This window comes from Labeo rohita, chromosome 5 (genome assembly GCF_022985175.1).
Source record: "Labeo rohita strain BAU-BD-2019 chromosome 5, IGBB_LRoh.1.0, whole genome shotgun sequence".
Taxonomy (NCBI): Eukaryota; Metazoa; Chordata; class Actinopteri; order Cypriniformes; family Cyprinidae; genus Labeo; species Labeo rohita.
Genome location: NC_066873.1, coordinates 18,788,408 through 18,806,816, shown reverse-complemented (window position 1 = coordinate 18,806,816; position 18,409 = coordinate 18,788,408). Strand labels below are relative to the sequence as shown.

Below are 18,409 nucleotides of genomic sequence, written 5' to 3'. Positions count from 1 at the left end.
AATTCATTAGACATGCTTTTTGATGTTTTTTTTTTTTTTTTAATTTAGCCATTAGAAGAATTAAAAAAAAAAAAAAAAAAAAAAACTGAATCCAGAAAAACTGAAAAGAAAAAAAAACTGAAATTGGAAAAAAATAAAATGGAGAAATGAAACAGTTATGAAAAAAATTAATTAATTAATAAAACTTATTTAATTGGGCCCTAATTACGGAACTCTCAGGGGGTACTTCAAGTAAATATTTAAAGTGGTTTGATTGAGAGAAAACAATGCCGGATGCTGTTGGACTGTTGCTAGTATGTTCCTTCATGGTTGCTGAGGTGTTCTGTTTGCTTAGTTTGTTCATGAGTGTCTAAGGCGTTCTGAATGGTTTCTAGGGTTTGTTTTTTTTTACTATAGTCACTATAGTTTTTATGACATTCTGGTCCCCAGACATTCTTCTGTTCCTTTTAATATAAGTCTGTGAGTTCCCAAATGTGATCAACAACCCACAATTTAGAAACAATTTCACAGAAAATCTGCTTTTCTGTTTTCACAGGTGAAAACTAGTCTTTTTAGAATTTTAGAGTTCCAATGAGAGCAATTAGCCCACATCAATTTTGCAACAGGTTTAAGTTGGCCACGCAAATTTGATAGAAAGCTGCTTGGTTTGACCTCTGTGTAAGTAGCTGAGGTGTTCTGTTTGATTGTTAGTTTCTTCAGCGGTGTCTAAGGCATTCTGAAGGGTTTCTATGGTTTGTTTTTTTACTTTGCATAGTATAGTTTTTATGATATTCTAGTCCCCAGATACACTTCTGGTCCATTTTATGTAAGTCTATGAGTTCCCAAAAGTGATTAACAACCCAGAATTTAGGTATTTGGATTACAAACAATTAAAATGCATTTACATTTACCGCTGTTCTATTTCCACAGGTAAAATCCTGTGCCTGTGGTATTTCACTAGAATTTCTCTAAGTTTCACATCAAATTTTAAGACATGGGGTAAAGGGTTTGCATGAATGAGCAATAAGCAAGGAGCAGATGTACACCTCACTATTTTACTGGCACAAAAAGGCATGATACTTTAAGAGTGTCTATTACAAGGCTGTCTTTTGTATTTACTCCTAGCAACAGATGCTTGGCGGAGACACACAACTCGCCACATATCAAGACACAAAGAGGATTTGAAGTCAACTTCCGACCGGGATGCACACTCACTTGTGGTCCAAAGAGTAAGGTCAAGGTAAGTTTAAAGGTAAGTCTTAAAAGAGAGAGACAGGGAGAAAAACGGAAGTTTAGAAAGTTATCTGATAGAAGAAAGCACCTGGTAAAACTTAAACTAGCAATAAAACATGAATATAGTTTATTGTAGTTTATACCCCTGTTGGACAAAACAGCATATGCTGGTTAGGTATGTTTTGAAGCATTTTAATGCTTTGAAGCAATTTAAGCTGGTCCTTCTGCTCAAGCTTCTGCTCATGCTTAAACCAGCACAAACCAGCAACCATGTTTCAAAACACACCTAACCAGCATATGCTGTTTTTTTTGGGGGTTTTTTTTTTTAATGGGGATAACAGTTCTCGAAGACAAAAACATGGAATTTGTGCCTCTAATGCTTATTTTTGTGCTTCTTACCCATTATCAAGTTAATTCTGCAGCCAGTTATGATAGATTAAACGCTTACATTTAACAAATATTTAATTTGGAAAAGTTTTTAGGCCAACTTGATGTGTCAGTTGTGAAGTTTCCTCAGACTTTCGTGTTCAGATGAAACCCTAACCCTGTCAGAACCAAGTCAAATGTAGGCCACCACTGTTGTGTGTTTCACATCTGTCCAGCAGTGAGAAACACAACAGTGATTAAACACATTTGAGGCGTCACATGCCTGTGATGAGTGCCTCTTGTCTTTTGTTCGAGGCACAAAAGAGTTTTATTCAGAACTGCTATTGTTCTTTCACTTGACTGCCTCCCCTGCCATCTCCTACTGACTTCCTGACAGTAACTGATACCCAACTCCACCAGAGTACAACTACCACTGTCATCACACCGACTTTCCCACTTCATGGAAAAACGTCCACATCCTAATGATTCTTAGAATAGCTGCTGGGGACAAACGTAAGCTTAATAAAAGCACAAATGACATATTATCTGCCTTTTCAGATTTAATTTTTCTTACCCTTATCAGTTTCATTTTCTAGCAAAGGTCATGTCAAATAAAAACATTTTGTATGTGATTATCCAGCTCTCAGTGCCAGTCAGTTAAGGGGTATCACCAGGACCCTTATGTCTGTTCTCTCTTTCGCTTTAGGACATGATTCGATTGGGCTACTTAACACTCTGTGACTGCAGTACGTGCCTGTCACTCCACGTACCTCTGGAGAAGTTTACCATTGTTTGCCTCATTATTTCAGCACAAAACACTCATTTGTGCTGATCTCCATAGATACAATTTGTGCTGATCTCCATAGATACAATTTGTGCTGATCTCCATAGATACAATTCAAATTTGTTGAAATCACTCTTTCGTTATCTGAAATTTAATTTCAACTCTTGATCCTGCACAGATGTCAGGATTAGAGCAGAGTCAACAAAGGGCCAGGAATTCATTTAGGTCTGACTAACAACTGATGTTTTGAGAAGGAATCCATAATGGTAGCCCCGAGTGACTAATAAAGAATGGAGAAGTCTGTCGTCTGTCACTAGAGCACTAAAACATGCACCTGTGCTTCTTTCTTTTTCTTTTTGAGAAGAAATTGTTGAATAAACTAATTATGTTTTCTTTGCACACAAAAAGTATTGTTGTAGCTTCTTAAAATTAAATTACTGTTGAAGTACAGATGTCCTACATACAATGTCCTTACTACCTTTCTGGGCCCCTGGGGTGTATGCTTACTATTCTTTTTAGGAGAATATATATATATATATATATATATACATATATATATTAAGCTTTTAAAATTTTCTTTGTAGGTATGTACTTACAAATTAGGACTATAATGCAAAGTCCTAATTTTCTTTGTTATATGTTTAACGAGGCTTAACGAGGCTCAGAGAAGGTATGAGTGCAATCAAATTCATAAATTCATGTTGAGATTAATGTTTTAAATATAACATTTTAAATATAGAAATATGAAATGATTAAAATAACTTTAAAATGAAACTAAAGCTGCCAGTAGGTGGCGGCAAGTCACTGATTTAATTACTGTATCATTCATTCATTTGATTCGTTTGAATCGCTGATTCATTTAGGAATAAAAAAAGTGTCTATGAATGGGAAATTACATAATTGACTCACTAGATTCATTTTAAAACACACATTAATTCATAAACGAAACACTGTGTTTGAATGGAGATGTGCAGCGGCTCAGTTGTGACTTGTTTCAGACTATTTTTGACGATGAAATAGAGCAAAATCAGGCAATAGGGTTATAGTCAGACAATGTAAGTCACTTAATATTAACTTCTTGTTTATTTAACTGTTGTATTAAATCAATATCTCATTTAAAAACTCCCTTAAAAATCATTCAAAGCTGTCATTCATTGTGATCTCACAAAGTTCCATTATAATCAACGAAGCTCTCTACAATGCACAATTACACTCTCTTTACACTTTGTTTATGAATGGATTCATGAGATATGTCTGTGATACAGTACTCAACTTTGCAAAAACACGTAGAAACCTTTGAAGCTCCCCTCAGCGCAAACACAAAAATGCTGATTGGGTCAGTCGCACTGGTGCTCCTAAACATTTTTTCATAGTTGCACACAGTAGTTTTGGTTGCACTGTAGAGCCCTCTCGGGCCTTCAACATAGTAGTACTGTTGCTGTCTATGGAGGGTCAAAAAGCTCTTGGACTTCATCTAAAATATCTTAATTTGTGTCCCAAAGATGAACAAAGGCCTTTCGGGTTTGAAACGACATGAAGGTGAGTAATTAATGACAGAATTCTCATTTTTGAGTGAACTATTCATTTATCAAAACTGTGCAACAAAGTACTGATAATACACAGCGTTGGTCTGTGTATTATGTGGTCACTTCCGGGTCATTGGGCATAGTATGTGGGTGGACATGTGGCCAGCTATAAGCACCTTTAATCCCAAACATCCCCCAAAGCACACTCAAAAGGAAGCAGCATGTCCAGACACTCTTTACACTTCAATACATGTTCAGCTGCTACCCAATATACTCGTACACAAAGCTGGCAAACATTATAAACACTAGTACTTGATAATCCTGTCAAAATATCACTCGACTAGAGTTTCCACATCCACATGCAAACCTGGATTATCCTATATAACCATCATAAAGGCAAGGAGACCATCATTTTGTTCACCTCTGATATTAACTAACTAGTCAAGATAATATATACTTATTATAGCTGATGATCACATATGGGGTTGGATTTAGGAAGAAGGTTAGATTAACTAATTATAACCTGCAGTGGAGGGAGAGAATAACTGTAGTTGAGAGGATTACAGTGCACCAGCCCTCCTGCCTGTGGGTTTAAGAGATCTGTGGGACGTCCTACTCGGCAGAGGGTCTGACTGGCTTCCACTGATGGGGTTTAAAAATTTACAGGAACCATAGAGAGAAGGGACAGAACATCAATCATAAATACTCAAGTCAAAACTAAAAATGCTTTTAACGGTGTTGATGTAACACAATTTAGCGGACTCGTCTTTTGCAAAAATGACACGTGTAATGGGAGGGTACACTGCGTCGTTAATTGAGAAGACAAATCGCAGTTAACTGCATACATTTTTTTTTTTTTTTTAAGATTTATTTTTGGCCTTTTTGGCTTTATTATGTTAGGACAGATCATAGTTGACCAGAAGTGAAGTGGGAGTGAGAGAAGGGGTTGGATCAGGAAAGGTCCTCGAGCCGGGATTCGAACTCGGGATGCCGTACCGCAAGAGCGCTGTATGTCAGCACACTGCCCACAAGGCTATCGGCACCGAAGGTATACATTTCTGACTATTGGTTAAAAAACTTCTAGAACTATTAATATCACACAACTAATTCTTTAACTGGGCAAATAAACCAACTGTAAATGGCCGTTAATGCCAGAGACGTTGAACACAGATGCACAGAGGAGAAATTACACCACCTGAACCTGCTACGACTAGACGACCAGACTAACCACTGAACAAACAAAAGATTTAAAAACACAGACAAATGGGGTGACAAGACATACCTGGAACACAGGGGTGCTCCGATTGATCGGCTACCGATCATCCCTTTGGGATGTCTGATCGGCGGTCTCTAAAAAGGCCGATCTCATAAATCTCTCCAAACAAAACAAAACAAACAAAAACAAATCAAACAAACAAACAAAAAAAAAATCAGGCCCTGAATAAGTGTCTATAAATCCTGATTGGAGCATCTCTATAAAAAATTCTACATGATTAATAGGAGGCTTTAAAAAGATCGGTATTGGTGATCGTGTCGGCAGATACAGCTTCCTGTGATCGGCGATCGGCCTCAAAAATCCTGATCGGAGCACCCCTACTGGAAAACAAACAGGAAATGAACCCCAGACAGAACTTCAAACTAAAAGTCCTAAGTGCATTATACACAAATTAGAAAAGGTTATTCAACTAAGCTTTTAAATTAGAAGTGACAAATATATTTTGTTTATACACTACCATTCAATAGGATACACTACCAATCTGAATAATAATGTAACACTGAAGCCTGGAGAAATAGCTGCTAAAAATTTAGCTTTGCCATCACAGGAATAAACAGTTTATTTTAAATTGTAATAATATTTCACAATATTACTATTTTTACTGCATTTTCATCAAATGCAGCCTTGGTGAGCATAAGAGACTTTAAAAACATTTTCAAATCATACAGACTCCAAACGTTTGAATGGTAGTGTACATGAATAAAATTACTGTATAGGCCTAAACGATATTTGTATTATTTATAGTGAGTCAACAGCACTGTTGCTAAATGTCTTTGGTTTTCTAATGCGTTGTGACTTCTAAAAATCAGCTGCACTGGAAGGCAAATAAAAAGGAATCTCCGCATCATGTGAGAGAAACTATTCTTGTTAACAGATGAAGAGAAAAAGCCTTTGAATAAAAATTGAAAACAACAGCCAGTTGCCTCTAACTGTAAAACTCAGATCAGTAGCAATGATCTCACACAACACAGAGGAGAGTTTCCCAACCTCTGTAAATTTGGACACATGAAAATGAACCACAGTGCTGAATAGGAGGCACAAAGGCATGTTTTTGATGGAGACAGAAAGGAATAAGACAAGTAGGTGTCTTCAGGGTGACGGCAGCTTGAGAGAGAGACTGACTTCAGAGCACTGAAGCAGAATTAGCAGTACACCCCTAAAAACAAGGTCAGTTTAAAAAAACAAAAAAATTAGCATTAATCACTTGTTCTTATGTAATCCTAAACCAGTACGACTTTTTACATGCAATTACAATAAATGGAGGCCTAGAGCTTTCGATCTTCAAAAATGACCACAAATGTGGTCCATATGACTGGTCAGCTTCATTCAGGTACTTTCAAGCTATATGAAAGCTTTGAGAGACGAACAAATAGAAATGTAATGTTTACTGACAGATCATCTTTCCCTTGTGAGCTTTTAAACGCCACAGCCAGATCATGAGTCAGTAAGTCGAACTCAAAGACCGGTCCAATTCATAAAGAATTCATCACGACCAGTTTTGTGATCAAAAATTCATTGAAAAGATGAAAAAATGTTCCCAAGGAACAATATGTATAGAAATCATACACTGCTACTTCTCTCATAAACGCTCAAGTATCATAGACAACTTTTTTGTAGCTTTTTTGTAATTTTAGAAATTGACAGCCCCAGTGCTCACTTTTATTATACTGAAAATAAAATTAAAAAATTCACCTTTTGTTTTCCACTGAAAAAAAATCAAGTTTGAAATGACAAATAATCAGCACATTTTCATTCTTGGGTGAACTATTCCTTTAAGAAACAGGGATATGAGCACATTTAGAACACTTCCTGTTGGCAATTTATTTTTTTACATCATACTGTTCACATTTAAAGAAGATTTACTGTGTTATTTGTTGCAGCCTATAAAGAGGAAGATTGATACTAACAAACATGCATCCGGATAAGGGATAACAATCAGGAAGTAATCCATCTACAGACAAAGGTCACCACTCACGCTGCTCAGGGTCAAAAGGCAAGGAGCCAGGACATTGTTACATGTGCGCCTGCTCTAATCTTCTGCATTACTATATCAATTTCCATCCGAAAATCCCTTGCATGGGAAAAGCAGACACTGACACATTATACAACAATATATAGGGGGAATTCTGAATGTACAAAACATATAAGTTATATACGTTTTAAAAAATGGTCAGATTCTTTCTGCAGGAATATATGAGAGCTCACTCTCCATTTTAGATAGACCTCCTCTACAAAAATGCAAAGAATGCACAAAAAAAAGGAAATCCCACCCCAATATCATACCATTAGTTACAGCAGAAGTTCACTTCCAGAACAAAAATTTACAGATAATTTACTCACCCTCTTTATTGTCCAAGATGTTCATGTATTTCTCTCTTCAGTCATAAAGAAATTATGTTTTTTGAGGAAAACAATGCAGGATTTCTTTCTATATAGTGGATTTCAATGGTGCCCCCAAGTTTGAATTTCCAAAATTTAGTTTAAATGCAGCTTCAAAGGGCTCTAAACGATCCCAGCCTAAAAAGAAGGGTCTTATCTAACAAAACGATTGGTTATTTTCTAAAAAAATTGACAATTTATATACTTTTTTTTACCTCAAATGCTCATCTTTTCTAGCTCTGCATGAACCCTGTGTATTCTAGTTTATGACAGTTAGGGTATGTCGAAAAACTCCCATCTCATGTTCTTCTCCAACGTCAAAATCATCCTACATTGCTGTTTTACCTACCTTTTTTTTAAAGAGTGTTTGATCTTCTTTGCATGTTCACTTTGTGAACACGGGGTCGTACTTCTGCAAAATTGTAGGACGATTTTGAATTTGGAGGAGAAAACGAGATGGCAGTTTTTTGATCTACCATCACTGTCTTGAACCGGAATACACAAAGCTTACACAGAGCTAGACAGATAACCGATCGTTTCGCTAGATAAGACCCTTCTTCATTAGAGCCCTTTGAAGCTGCATTTAAACTGCATTTTGGAAGTTTAAACTCAGGGGGACCATTGAAGTCCACTATATGGAGAAAAATCCTGAAATGTGTTCTTTAAAAAATATCATTTCTTTACGACTGAAGAAAGACATGAACATCTTGGATGACAAGGGGTGAGTAAATTATCTGTGAATTTTTGTTCTGGAAGTGAACTTCTTTAAACCAGACGTTGCCTTGTCAGACTGATTTACAACTGGCCTAGTTATAGTTGTGTGCTTAAACTATAATAAGAGAAAGTATTTTTTTTAAATAGCACCTTTAAGGATAATGGTGATTCATAGAATAAATCATTTTAAAATTTTATGTAGTATGTTCCTACTAAAACGATAACACTTATTGATAAGGTTACATTTTTTTACAAGGTTACATACTTCTAAAGCATTTATTAATGGTAATGTTAATGTTAGCATTTAACAAGCAATATGTGACCCTGGATCACAAAACCAGTCATAAGGGACATTTTTTCAAAATTGAGATTTATACATCATATGAAAGCTGAATAAATAATTTTCCATTGATGTATAGTTTGTTAGGATAGGACAGTATTTGGCTGAGATACAACTATTTAAAAATCAGGAATCTGAGGGTGCAAAAAAATCAAAATATTGAGAAAATTGCCTTTAAAGTTCTTCAAATAATGTTCTTAACAATGTATATTACTAATCAAAAAATAAGTTTTCATGCATTTACAGTAGGAATTTTATAAAATATCTTCATACATGATCTTTACTGAATTTCCTGATGATTTTTGCCATAAAAGAAAAATCAATAATTTTGGCCCATACAATGTATTTTTGGCTATTGCTACAAATAAACCCCAGCGACTTAAGACTGGTTTTGTGGTCCAGGGTCACACATATCATTAAAATCAAAAGTTGAATGTGCTAATATTATTTCATGTTGAGCTAACTAAATAAACAGTTTTATTTTAATAAATACTGCTGCAAAGTCTTATTCATTGTTAATTAATGACTTAACTGATGGGACCTTAATGTAAAGTGTATTGTAAACCACGTTTTTCGATGAAGGACATTCAGAGGATGAAATGAAATCCCAGAGATGGCAGGTGAAGTGAGCTTTGGGTCCACATCACTGTCAAGTTCTGGATTCTGCTTGGCTGCACTTGAGTTTCCATTAGGAGCTGAATAAGTTTAAGGTCAATAATCGGGTTTGTGCGAAGTCAGCGCAGAAAAACTCTACTAAAACCTCAGCAGATTAAAAAATTCATAAGAAAAAAATCAGCCAAAACTGCGTCAATATTTACTCACCCGCACGTCTTTCCAAACCCTCATGCTGTTATGTCTAACAAAAGTGTCTCTCAAATCAAACACACCATCATTAGTTCTCAAGTGTCTTGTAACCAGGAATCATGACGTCAAACCTGTACACTACCGATACCATATTTAATCTAAGACCTGCTGTGAAGGTAAAGGCAAACTTAAAATATAACGTACTATTTTTATTTGTACTTTCTGGAGCTTGACATGCCTGTTTTCACTATAAACAATATATGAAAGTATAGAAATTCAAGACTCTTTTAAAGAAAAAATAATGAGTCATGACGTTGAGTAAATAATGAGAGGATTTTGGTAAATCATTTAAACCCATATTTTTGACTTCTGAAAAGAAGTATGACCACTGTATGATTTTACGGCAGCATTTTCCTCACATGACCTTGGACTCATCATTTTCTTTCTCCACGTGTCTCCCTCGTTTATGCGATCCCTTTCACCTCCCCTATTCCTCCTCATTCTCCCTTTTAGCTATCACATCATTAGAGAGCATTCAAAGTCCTGGCATCCAAATCAACAGAAACGCCTTCTAAGTGATCCTCCCTTGGGCGTATAATCCTTCACCATTAGAAATCTCAGAGACACACATACTTCCCTCCTCCAGCGGCTCACGTCAGGCAATCGTGACCCATTTGGATGGTTATTACTTACACGCAGGGGCCCTAGCCCCTGTCTGTCCAAACACACTCATCCGCTGGCTAGGCAGCTCTGGATATCTGTTCTGACTAAGTAGAGTCAGCAGCAGCCTTGGCTTGTAGCTGTGTGTGTGTTTGTGTGTGTGTGTGTGTGTGTGTGTGTGTGTGTGTGTGTGTGTGTGACTGGCTCTATGAAGGAGCCCTCAGCATTAACGTAAACTGACGGCTCTTTGGCAAGCGCTTACTGAGTGGTTTGAGGATGCTGTTGCTGGCCTCCTCATTGTTCTCTGCATCCGACCTGTCCGAAGCGTTCTCAGTCACTTTCTCCTTTCTGTCCTTGTGACTGGTGCGTCGACGATGACGTCTCCGTCGTCGGTAGCTCTTAGGCACATGCACGCCGATGTATATGGTGTGGTGACCTGAGAAAGTAAAATTGAGAAGATAGGTCAAGCTATTAAGGTCATATAACATTACACTAGAGCTGTCAAACAATTAATCACGATTAATCGCATACAAAATAAAAGTTTGAGTTTGCCTAATATATGAGTGTGTGTACTGTGTCTCATTATTATGTATAAATACAAACACATATTTATAAAGGTATAAATATTTACAAATACATGTATTTATTATAATTTTTTATATTATATTAAATTTCTATATATAAATTATATATAAATAAAATATTTTGTACATAACATATCTCTTTTAAACATTAATTTGTGTGTATTTATATATACATAATAATTACACAAAGTACACACACATTTATTAGGCAAACTCAAACTTTTATTTTGTATGCGATTAATCGTTTGACAGCCCTACATTACACAAAGCATAAGTAACATAAAAAGACTTGAAATCAGCATTTTTGTCCAGTTTTTCAGTATTAATGCTTGAATAGCCACATAACAAGATTTGTTTATTTCACAAGAATTATTTTCAAAGAACTTCCCAACTGGGGTCGATAAGATTTTTTTAAGAATTCTGAATTTATAAATATTTTGAAATGTAAATGATTTTTATGATGACAAAGCTTCAGCCATTTTTAGAATCACATGATCCTCTAGAAATCATTCTGATATGTTCATTTGGTGCTCAAAAACATTTCCTATTATTATCAAAGTTCAAAAAAAGTTGTGTTGCTCAATATCTTTGTGGAAACCATAATACTTTTTTTCAGGATTCTTTAATGAATCGAAACCATAAAATAGCAACATTTATTACATTATTAATATGTCTTTACTGTCACTTTTAATTCTTTAAAAAAACACCTTTCGCTTAAACCATTGTGCGTTATGGTCATAAAAAAAGTTACTTATTCATTCAATTTTAAAAAAGTTTAAAAAATGTTTATTGGATTTCTTTATAATTATTTATAAAACGTAACCCTGGACCAAAATACACTGTATGGGTCAAAATGATTGATTTTTCTTTTATGCCAAAAATGATTAGGATAAAGATAAAGATCATGTTTCATGAAGATATTTTGTAAATTTCCTACCGTAAATATATCAAAACTTATTTTTTTGTTAGTAATATGCATTGCTAAGAACTTTATTTGGACAACTTTAAAGGCAACTTTCTCAATATTTAGATTTTTTTGCACACTCAGATTCCAGATTTTCAAATAATTGTATCTTGACCAAATATTGTCCTATCCTAACAAACCATACACCAATGAAAAGCTTATTTATTGCTGATTTATAAATCTCAATTTAAAAAAACTGATCCCTCTGACTGGTTTTGTGGTCCAAGGTCATATTGGCCGAAATACAACTATTTGCGTATTACTAATCAAAAATTACGTTTTGACATATATACACAATAGGAAATTTACAAAATATCTTCATGGAACATGATCTTTACTTAATATCCTAATGATTTTTGGCATACCAGAAAAATGATAATTTTGACCCATACAATGTATTGTTGGCTATTGCCAAATCATATGATAAAATGATGGAATAAAGTATGATTTGCATGAATCGTGTGCGAACACATCACAGGCAGCATGCGCAATAACAACATTATCAGTGGCTGCAACTCTGCAGCTCTGAGTGAATTCCCCTCAGTATACATAAAATGCACTTGATGACGTAGATAAACACATACAGAACTAATTGACTCAATTCAAGCCAAGTAAATACAATAATGCCAGTCCTAACATTGTTGTTGTCATGAGATAAACTGCTCCCTACTGTCAAGATAACACAAGCCACGTGACCATCCTGCAGCAACACAGTTCAACATCTGCAAGATAAATAATGTGTAGTGTCCCTAAGGTCAGGAGCTGTTGACTGTTTCCTTGTGGCCAATTGGATACACCATATGATGTAACCTGAGTAAAGACGTAAATAAATGGCGTGACTTCCTTAATGCAATTTATGCAGGAAATGGTGGACTTCACCGGAGGGGTTTGCTGCAGACTGTCAAACCAAATATTTTGGCTGAGAGAGCTAGCAGGTAGTACAGAATGTCCAATGTTTAGATCCATATCATGTAGACACTTTCCATGTCTCTTCCTCAGTCACATGATCTCCATTTATAAAAGCTACACTCCAACACTGTGTTACTGTGTAACTTTTTGAAACTTCATGTTTCATTGTGTGAAATGCATCTCTAACTGGACCAGTGACATCAGTGCAGATTTGCAGACCAGACCTGATACCATCTATCTCAGAAAGCTAAACTAAGATGTTTAATTAAGCAAGCAATAATCCAAAATGTCTAACATGGCATAAGTTGTCAAATAAGCAATTTACATTAGCACAGTGTGCTATGCACATTCAAGTTTAATAATTATTAATTATTATGGTGCAATCCGACGTGTTTTTTTTACTAATTTCAGCCCAACGCAGGTATCATTTTTACGTCCAGTGCCATTTTTTTTAAATAGCAAATGCACTTGAGCCCATCTGTTCGCCTATGGGCGTGCAGGTCTGAAAACGAGATATGTTTAGGCACATTGTTGGAGCGTTGCTATTTTGAGGCATCTGAAAACGATTGCGCCATTGACCAACTAAAACCTGGTCTTAAGTCAACGGCGCAGTATTTTTTATATTTATTTAAATGGAGCGACAGATATGCGCCTATAGGTGGGTGCACAATGCACGTACACTCTGCTTATTACACACACAGGGATGTGCAGCCAGGGTTGCCAGGTTTTCACAACAAAACCTGCCCAAATGCTACTCGAAACTGGCCAATGGTTCAACCATAAAAATCGTGTTCCAGCGGTAAAATACACATTTTTTTAGCAGGGTTCCCCTGGTAAAATTCACATTCCAAGGGATAAATATCACATTATTGGGATCACTTCAACCCACGGCAACAGTGTTATGAAAGTAGCCCAATTCCGCGGGAAAACCGCTGCAGTGCACAAACATGCCAAATATTAAAAATTAAAGGATTACAATGTAAAAGATTATTATTGTGTTCACTTTAACCTTGTGCATTTTTTTTCTGCCGTTAAACTAGCAAAAGTGGATTCGGACATGCCCTAAGTGCACCTTTACCATGCACTTTGGACCATGCACTTAGATTGTTAAATAGGGCCGTATGCATTAGTGTTTAACCAACATCTGCCTTTAAACAAAGCAATTTATTGCGGAACCAATCAATTGTTTGCTTTTGATGCACAGAATTTTGACTACTGAAAGTTTTAAGTGTTTAGGTGTCAGCGTTTTTTTTCCAGAAATGTTAATGAAACGCAGTAATAATAGGGTTACAGTGCTACAGCACATCTCAGATGAAGTTTATGCACCAGTTAAAAGTTAAAGATTTATTCAGGTGCATCTTGTTTTTAACTTACAACACCATCTTTACAATTTCACTCCAGCTGTGGTGCCACAGGTCACATAGTGATCATGATTCACTCCATCAGAGAGACTAATAGACCACCACAGTGATTCATGAGCTTAGTGATATAACAAAGTGTGACAAGGTTAAACGCAGGACAATCCCTACCATTAGTCGACAAACGAAGCCATTGGAAGCAGTGGCATCCTGTCTTAAATGTAAAAGATAGTCCAAATGACTATAGATGAGTCAAGTTAGTTCATGTAAGAACATTCTGTATTGTTTGTGTATTGTATTTATTTTCTGTGTCAATATTTGTTATAAAATGACTTACTTTTTTAAGTCGTACATAAATGAATACATTTGATGCAATAAAAGAGCTGCATATGTCTAAACAGATTCAGGATGTCCTGGGTTGAAAGCCAACGGCTGGATTTTCTTTTTAAGTGGAGTCTGATCAAAGTTGATCTATGAATATTACTGTATATATTTGTCTCATATTATTATATTGAGAATATACTGTATGCTCCTGTTTTTCTGTAAAGTCTCCAGTACTTTACATGGTTCCACCTGACAAAAATGCACAAGGTCAAAATGATTATCCACTGAACCTTAATACAAAGGTCTATTTATTTTGTGCCAAGTCATAAGATTCATCATATATTCTTATAAATTATGCAGTGTATTTAAACTGGATTCACAGCACTGCTGTTTCTTTTCTAATATACTTTCAATGCCAGCGAAAGATCACTGCATTTGGAAGCTGTCCAAATTTTTTTTCCAAAGGTGACATGTATTTGTTTGTTGAGTTTGTTATCTCATCTGTTCATCTCTTTATCTCCTTATCTTAATTACCAATATATGGAAGTTCATGTGTACTTCGCATTACAACAACTACAATAGATCATAATTGGTGACAATGTAATTTGTCACAATGTCATAGTATGAATTATTTTATATTTATTTTGTTAAAATTAATTAATCCAATTATGGATTAAATTATATTGAGGAAGTGACTTATTATCTGCCTATTTGTCTAAAGGTAAAAATCTCCAGAGCACATCCAATATGTTTTTATCAATTTTTATCAATAGCAAACATTCTGGAAAATTATTGCACACTTTTGACATTTTGCCTTTTTCTTTGTTTGTTTTCAATAAACAAACAACTGGTCCAGTAAAATCATCAAGAACCATTTATGAATAGGGATCCCACCTATGCTGGGATGGGTGAGAGCAAAATACGGAAAAGGGAGTAAGAGCAAGGACTAAGAGAAGGAAAGGGAGAGGTAAGAGGGAGGGAGGAACCACACATTGTCGAGCCAGCTTTGTGCCAAGCTTCCTGTTCTTTCAGAGGGACCCTTTTCTAAGCGACCATAGAAAGAGGCCTGAATTGGAGTGGCACGCAATTCGTCACTGGATAAAGAGTATTCCCTGAATCTGGCTAGACCCTATGGGCTTCAACATCTGAGCACCTTGTGTTACCGCAGTAACAGAGCTGTTGAGCTGGAGGGTACAAGTACAGAAGATAGTGACACACCACTGTGCATGCTAATATAGCTGCTAATAAAGCTCTACCTCGAAAAGTACTGCCACATATGGGCTCTTTGTCTAGCAGGCACATGTTGATCTGTTACAGTTCACTTTGAGGGCAGGCCAATGCTATTTTTTCAGATTTCAAAGACTAATGTTCTTTTCAGTGTACACTACTAGGGATGTCACAATTCTCAATATAATTTTGAACAGTTCGGTATGACATCCACGGCTCAATACGCGCTTGCAAATTGGGGTTTTTCGGGTTTGCATTTAAATAACTTACTTGTTTTATTTCTCTCTGAATTTGCTGTTTGTGTGCCCGTGATTTCACGTGCTGAGATGAGGAAACGCTTCCCCGTTTATATTTGAAAAAGCAACACATGCAGAGCATCTTCCCTTTTAATGACATGCAATGATAAGCCTGTCTAAACCTGTTGTCCAACAAAAGAGTTATAAAAACATTATAACTTGTTTTTAATTCACAACATGAAATAACTTCCTTATGTGATCTGATGTGGATTCTTATCACAGAATGAGGCAGACAATAAACTCTGTACTCATATTCTATGTATGTCGATTAGCAGTGGCTTATGAAAATACACAAGATGGTTTGAAAAACACAGATAAACCATATATTATTGCAGACGGGTGTTTATTGTCCTTACATTTCATCATTCAAAACGTTTAACGCTATATCTTGTTTTTACTCTGTCACAGAAATAGCGATGCTTTTATCCATATTAGAGAAGCTGGAACGGAACGTCATCAGTGATACTTCTTTGACGCATATGTGGATTTTCTGCATGAGGGTGCCCTCTGGCAGTATGAATGAAACCCATTTTGTTTTGCGTAAAAATCTGAAAAATAATACCTCTCTCAAAAGAAAAATTTGCCAGACATATACTAAACCACGCTTTTTCCACTGTACTGAGGTTTATGGGAGTATTTTGTTAATTTGTTGCAAAAAAAACACACTGAAGTGGCAAGATATCAGAACCGAACCTAGCCGAAAACTGAGGTACGTATTGAACTGTGGACTAACTGTATTGTTGCATCCCGATACACTGCCATTCAAAAGTTTGGAGGCAACACGTTTTTTTTTTTTTTTTTTGTTTTTTTAATGAAATTAATACTTTTATTCTTCAAAGATGCATTAAATGGATGAAAATGGACAGTAAACCCTGTTTTGAAGCATGACTGCTGGTTTAAGCTGGTTTAAGCTGGTCCTAAGGAACTAGTTCCTGCTCAGGACCAGCTTAAACCAGCAGCCAAGCTTCAAAACATATCTAACCAGAATATGCTGTTTTTTTTTCACCAGGGAAGACATTTATAATGTTACAAAAGTATTATATTTTAATAAATCCTGTTTTGAACTGTTTTGAAAAAAAAAATCAGTTCAATAAGAATAAGAAATGAGCAGCAAATCAGCATATTGGAATGATTTCTGAAGGATCATGTGACACTGAAGATGTTTTTTTTATGTTTTCTATTTTTTGCCAAAAGTTGAGACATTTTTGCACACAATTATTTATTATTCCCAACATCATAACTGGACACCATGCACGTGCAGCAGTAACATACCACTTTTTGAAATGTTTATCATTGCATAACACCGGTTTCCTTCCTGTTTTAAAGAATAGTAGGCTGTATAGAGTTTATACTGTGCAGTATTCATTAAGCAGTCAGCTATTACTCATTGTGAACACAGCCTCTGCCACACTCTGACAGCAGGAAGAGGAGGAACGGTGTTCAATCAGGGCTGAAAGGATAAGGAACACTTAAAGTCATGCAAATTGACGAAACACAGATCCATCTCTCCTCCCTGCAATCCTTCAAAAGCTAAAGATATCTGCTGTATGTAGCTCAGACACCTGTTGAGGAACTATTAAAGGATTAGTTCACTTCCAGATAAAGATTTCCTTAGAATTTACTCACCCCCATGTCATCCAAGATGTTCATATCTATCTCTCTTCAGTCGCAAAGAAACTAAGCTTTTTGAGTAAAATATTCCAGGAATTTTCTCCATATAGTGGACTTCAGTGGGAGCCAATGGGTTGAAGGTCCACAATGCAATTACAATGCAGCTTCAAAGGGCTCTACATGATCCCAGCTGAGGAATAAGGGTTTTGTGTAGCAAAACAATCGGTCATTTTCTTAAAAAATAAAATGTATATACTTTTTAACCACAAATGCTTGTCTTGCACTAGCACTTTCACTTGGCGATGCACATTTTCACGTATTACATAATCACATCGGAAAAGTCACAAACGGTTAGTTCTTCGCCCGTGTGCTCCGTTTCAAAAAAGTAGTGTAGGGTGAAAAACTCCATCTCATTTTCTAGAACTTAAAAATCGCCCGACATCTTTGTTTTACCATTTTTTGTAATGTGCATTTGACTTTCTTTGCACGTTTGCTTTGTAAACACTAGGTCGGTACTTCTGTCTACATCATGCGTGCGTGATTACGTAATGCGTGAGGTTGAGCTAGTGCAAGACAGGCATTTGTGGACAAAAAGTAAATAAATTTGTACATTTTTTGATTGTGTAGAGCCCTTTGAAGCTGCACTGAAACTGCAATTTGGACCTTCAACCTGTTGGTTCCCACTGAAGTCCACTATATGGAGAAAAATCCTGGAATGTTTTACTCAAAAACCAAATTTCTTTTCGACTGAAGGAAGAAAGACATGAACATCTTGGATGACATAGGGGAAATCACTGTGTAATTTATAAAAGTAAATTATCAGGAAATCACTGTGCTATTTTATTAAGCCTTAAATTAGATCACATTAATATGTTATTTTTTATATCTAAAATGCTTGTTAAACAAACACATGTATGTAATATTGTAAACTATGCTGTATTCGCCCAAATAAATTTGTCTTGTATTTTGTCCATGTGTTCTTGCTTAATAATAAATGTTCATCTTTTGATTATTGCTGTCATGATCTGGTCGGTGAGCTGCGGACCGCTCACCACCAGATGTCGCTCTTGCGTTT

The 18,409-nt window shown here is 35.9% G+C and overlaps 1 protein-coding gene across 4 annotated transcripts in view; it reads right to left on the bottom strand.

Moving 5' to 3' along the window:
- slc4a4a (solute carrier family 4 member 4a) overlaps positions 1-18,409 on the bottom strand; it is a 79,674-nt gene that overhangs the window by 50,852 nt on the left and 10,413 nt on the right. For all 4 annotated transcript variants that reach the window (XM_051110493.1, XM_051110494.1, XM_051110495.1 and 1 more), the window contains one exon: positions 10,324-10,497. In XM_051110493.1, the coding sequence (XP_050966450.1) occupies positions 10,324-10,497 (174 nt within the window). The remainder of the gene's footprint in view (positions 1-10,323; positions 10,498-18,409) is intronic.